The following is a 3180-nucleotide window of genomic DNA, read 5'->3' as shown; positions in this document are numbered from 1 at the left end:
AAAACAAAGATCAAGTCATTCGTTGGGTTGAGATGATGTTGGTGATGTTTTGTTTTAACCTTATTTTGGTAGTAACTAATTTTAGGCCTTGATATGTATTTTGTGGCATTTTTTGAGTGTAGCTAATTTTAGGCCTTGATATGTATTTTGTGATCTTAGCAAAAGTTCTTGACTCTTTTATTATGTGATTTCATTGTAAGTAATCCTAACATTTTAGCTTATATAAAATGTTGTGTATTTTCTATGTTTGATTTTATATTACTATAGAATTTATATCCTTTTGTGTTTATGGATTGACCAATTAAATGTGTAACTAGTTATAGCTAACATTCATGAACATAGTAATGTGATGGTATGGTACATATAAAAGTTGGGTCAGTGAAGGTTCTTCTCAATCAAAATATGGACAACTAAATATGAGACAATGAGAGTAGCTATACATATATTACAGTTCTAGGGTGCTTGAATGATTGGAGTGTATGTGTGCGTGTGTGATCTATGTATCTTTTTGAAGCTTCTTGTGAGTTCAATTATTCTTTGATTGGTGTTGAAAAGTAAACACAATGGAGAAAATAAAGTTTTTGGCCATTTTAAAGATAGCTAAACCTGAATTCGAAGAGTCTTCTACTTCTTACTTGCAAATTTCAATAAATCTTCTTGTTTGATCCATATCTTTTTCCCTGGGCCTCTTCCTTTTAAGAATGGGGAATCTGTTTTAGCCCCCTTTTTAGCATCATTGAAAGATTCTTTATCAAATATCTCTTGAATAAGATTTTTACTGCATTTTATTTCTTTTTTTTTTTATTTTTTGTATTTTATGTAAATCTTGATTTTGAAGCTGGAGGCCTTTCCCATCATTAGAAAGATGCAACTATAATAGCATAATTTATCTTGAAGTGCATTAACATTTCTCATGGTGGCAGAAACCCACTTGTTTGGCCAGAAAATATTTGAGTGAGATTTATTGGAATTTGATCTAGGCTGAGCCCCTTAAAAGCTTTTAGGCCTAGAGCTGAGGTTGGGCTCAACTAAGGTCATCATATATTTAGCCACACTAGAAGCAGTACAATGCATCTTTGATTTTTGTGTATATTTATGCACATGAAGTACTTATAGGGAAGGAAAAAGCAAAAAAAGAGGATTAGAATCTAAAACATTTAGGAGCTTGACCATTTACAAGGTCATATAACTAGATTGCATCAAAGCTTTGTGGCATAGGGGATGATATAATGACAATTAAACCTTAAACCTGCAATAACATCTTAATTGCAATCAAACCTTCTTTTAAAGTTATTGATTTCATTTCATATTATGTTTCTTGCATCGATATTGATAATTGCTTTCTAATGTTTTCTTCTAGTTTATCTCTATGGGTCATTCTTTTTTTTGTGAATTGCTTGATGATGACTCAAATGAAGATGAGATAATTATAAAACTTCTCACAGGTTCAACATCACAATGTAAGCATTGTCGGTATATCGACTGAAATAATTTGGTAGGCCATAGAAGGCTTTATGATGACTAATTTACCGAAAAACCTGTGTATCCTCCCAAATTATTTCGAAGGAGATTTCAAATGAGACATTCTCTTTTTCTCCGAATCCTATCTAAGGTAGAAGCTCATGAACCTTACTTTATCCAAAAAAGAAATGCTGCCAAAAAGCTTGGTCTATCTCCCCTTCAAAAGATGACCACTGCACTTAGGATGTTTACTTATGGAGTAGCAGCTGATTTTATGGATGAATATGTGAGAATAGCAGAATCCACTGCAATAACTAGTATGAAAAAATTTGTTGTAGTAGTGGCTGCTATTTTTTCAGAGGAATACTTGAGGTCACCAAACAATGAAGACATCGCTAGATTGTTAGCCTATGGCCAAAACCATGGATTTCCAGGCATGTTGGGAAGTATTGGTTGCATGCATTAGAAATAGAAAAATTGTCCAACTGCATGGAAAGGGATGTATTGTGGTCATATTCATGAGCCAAGTATTATTTTGGCAGCAGTGGCTTCATATGATCTTTGGATATGACACTCATTTTTTGGGTTACCTGGGTCAAATAATGATATTAACGTGTTGGATTGGTCTCATGTATTTTCTGAGCTTGCACAAGGATGTGCTCTTGCAGTTGATTACTAAATCAATGGTCATGATTACACAATGGGATACTATCTTGCTGATGGCACATATCCACAATGGTCAACATTTGTGAAGACAATCCCAAGGCCACTAAGAGCAAAAAGAAAATTATTTGCAAAAGCTCAGGAAGCATATAGGAAGGATGTAGAGCGTGCATTTGGAGTGCTTCAAGCACAATTTGCAATTGTACGTGGACCTAGACGATTTTTCTATCATGAAACATTACAAGACATTATGAAAGCATGCATAATTCTTCATAACATGATTATTGAAGATGAGCAAGAAGAAGCTGAAGTAGTGGACTTAGATTATGAACAAATTGATGAGATTTCATGTACACCAATGCCACGTGAGCCGACAAATGAATTTACGGAGTTTACTCAAGTTCATCAATGCATTAGGGATTGAGAAGTTCATTCTCAACTCCAAATGGATCTCGTTGAACATTTATGGCAATTACAAGGAGAGTCATGAAAACTTTTGGTTTTGTTTATTTGTCTCCTCTTCTTTATGGAGTTGCCATTGAAACTTTTGATTTGGTTTATTTGTTTCATTTTGTTTATGAAGCTACCATTAAAATTCATTGGCTATGTTGTTTTGTTGTGTTAAGTTTAGTATTAGCCAATTGTTTTGTTGTGTTAAATTTAAGTACCATTTGTCATCAAGGAAGTGGCAAGCTCAACTATGTTTAATTCAATGGGTTCTGTGTGAGTTAATGTTATTGGATATGAGTTATTTGTGTAAGTTTTCTATGGACTACATTGGTAGTTTAGTTCAATTGAAACAACTAATATGTGACAGGTTGGCTTTTAGGTTGCATATGTTTTTGGCTTTTGATAGGAGTCTTCACAGGGTGTCTCAGTATAAGGATTATGAAGGTGATGGCTTTTGAATATTTGGTCAGATATTGTCCCAAGGGAAGAAAAACTTTTCTTGTTTTGCTTTGGTTTTTGGGGATTCGGATGTGTAATTGCAATTAGTACTTTATAAACAAAGATTTGGATTTTGCTATTGATATTGATACGGCAATGATGAATTGC

General features: G+C 33.6%; 1 protein-coding gene across 1 annotated transcript; it reads left to right on the top strand.

The window, feature by feature from the left end:
* Positions 1-2161: 2161 nt before the first annotated feature.
* LOC112007139 (uncharacterized) lies at positions 2162-2548 on the top strand. The gene has a single exon (XM_024039439.1). The coding sequence runs from the start codon at positions 2162-2164 to the stop codon at positions 2546-2548; it is 387 nt and encodes a 128-aa protein (XP_023895207.1).
* The last annotated feature ends 632 nt before the right edge of the window (positions 2549-3180 follow it).

This window comes from Quercus suber, unplaced genomic scaffold (assembly GCF_002906115.3).
Source record: "Quercus suber isolate HL8 unplaced genomic scaffold, Cork oak 2.0 scaffold_1, whole genome shotgun sequence".
NCBI classification, from domain to species: domain Eukaryota; kingdom Viridiplantae; phylum Streptophyta; class Magnoliopsida; order Fagales; family Fagaceae; genus Quercus; species Quercus suber.
Note: the sequence above shows the minus strand (reverse complement) of the source record. Positions and strands in the feature narration are given on the sequence as shown.

What these genes read in the sequence shown, in the direction of transcription:
- LOC112007139 (XM_024039439.1), top strand. Translation starts at nt 2,162, where the DNA reads ATGGGATACTATCTTGCTGATGGCACATATCCACAATGGTCAACATTT.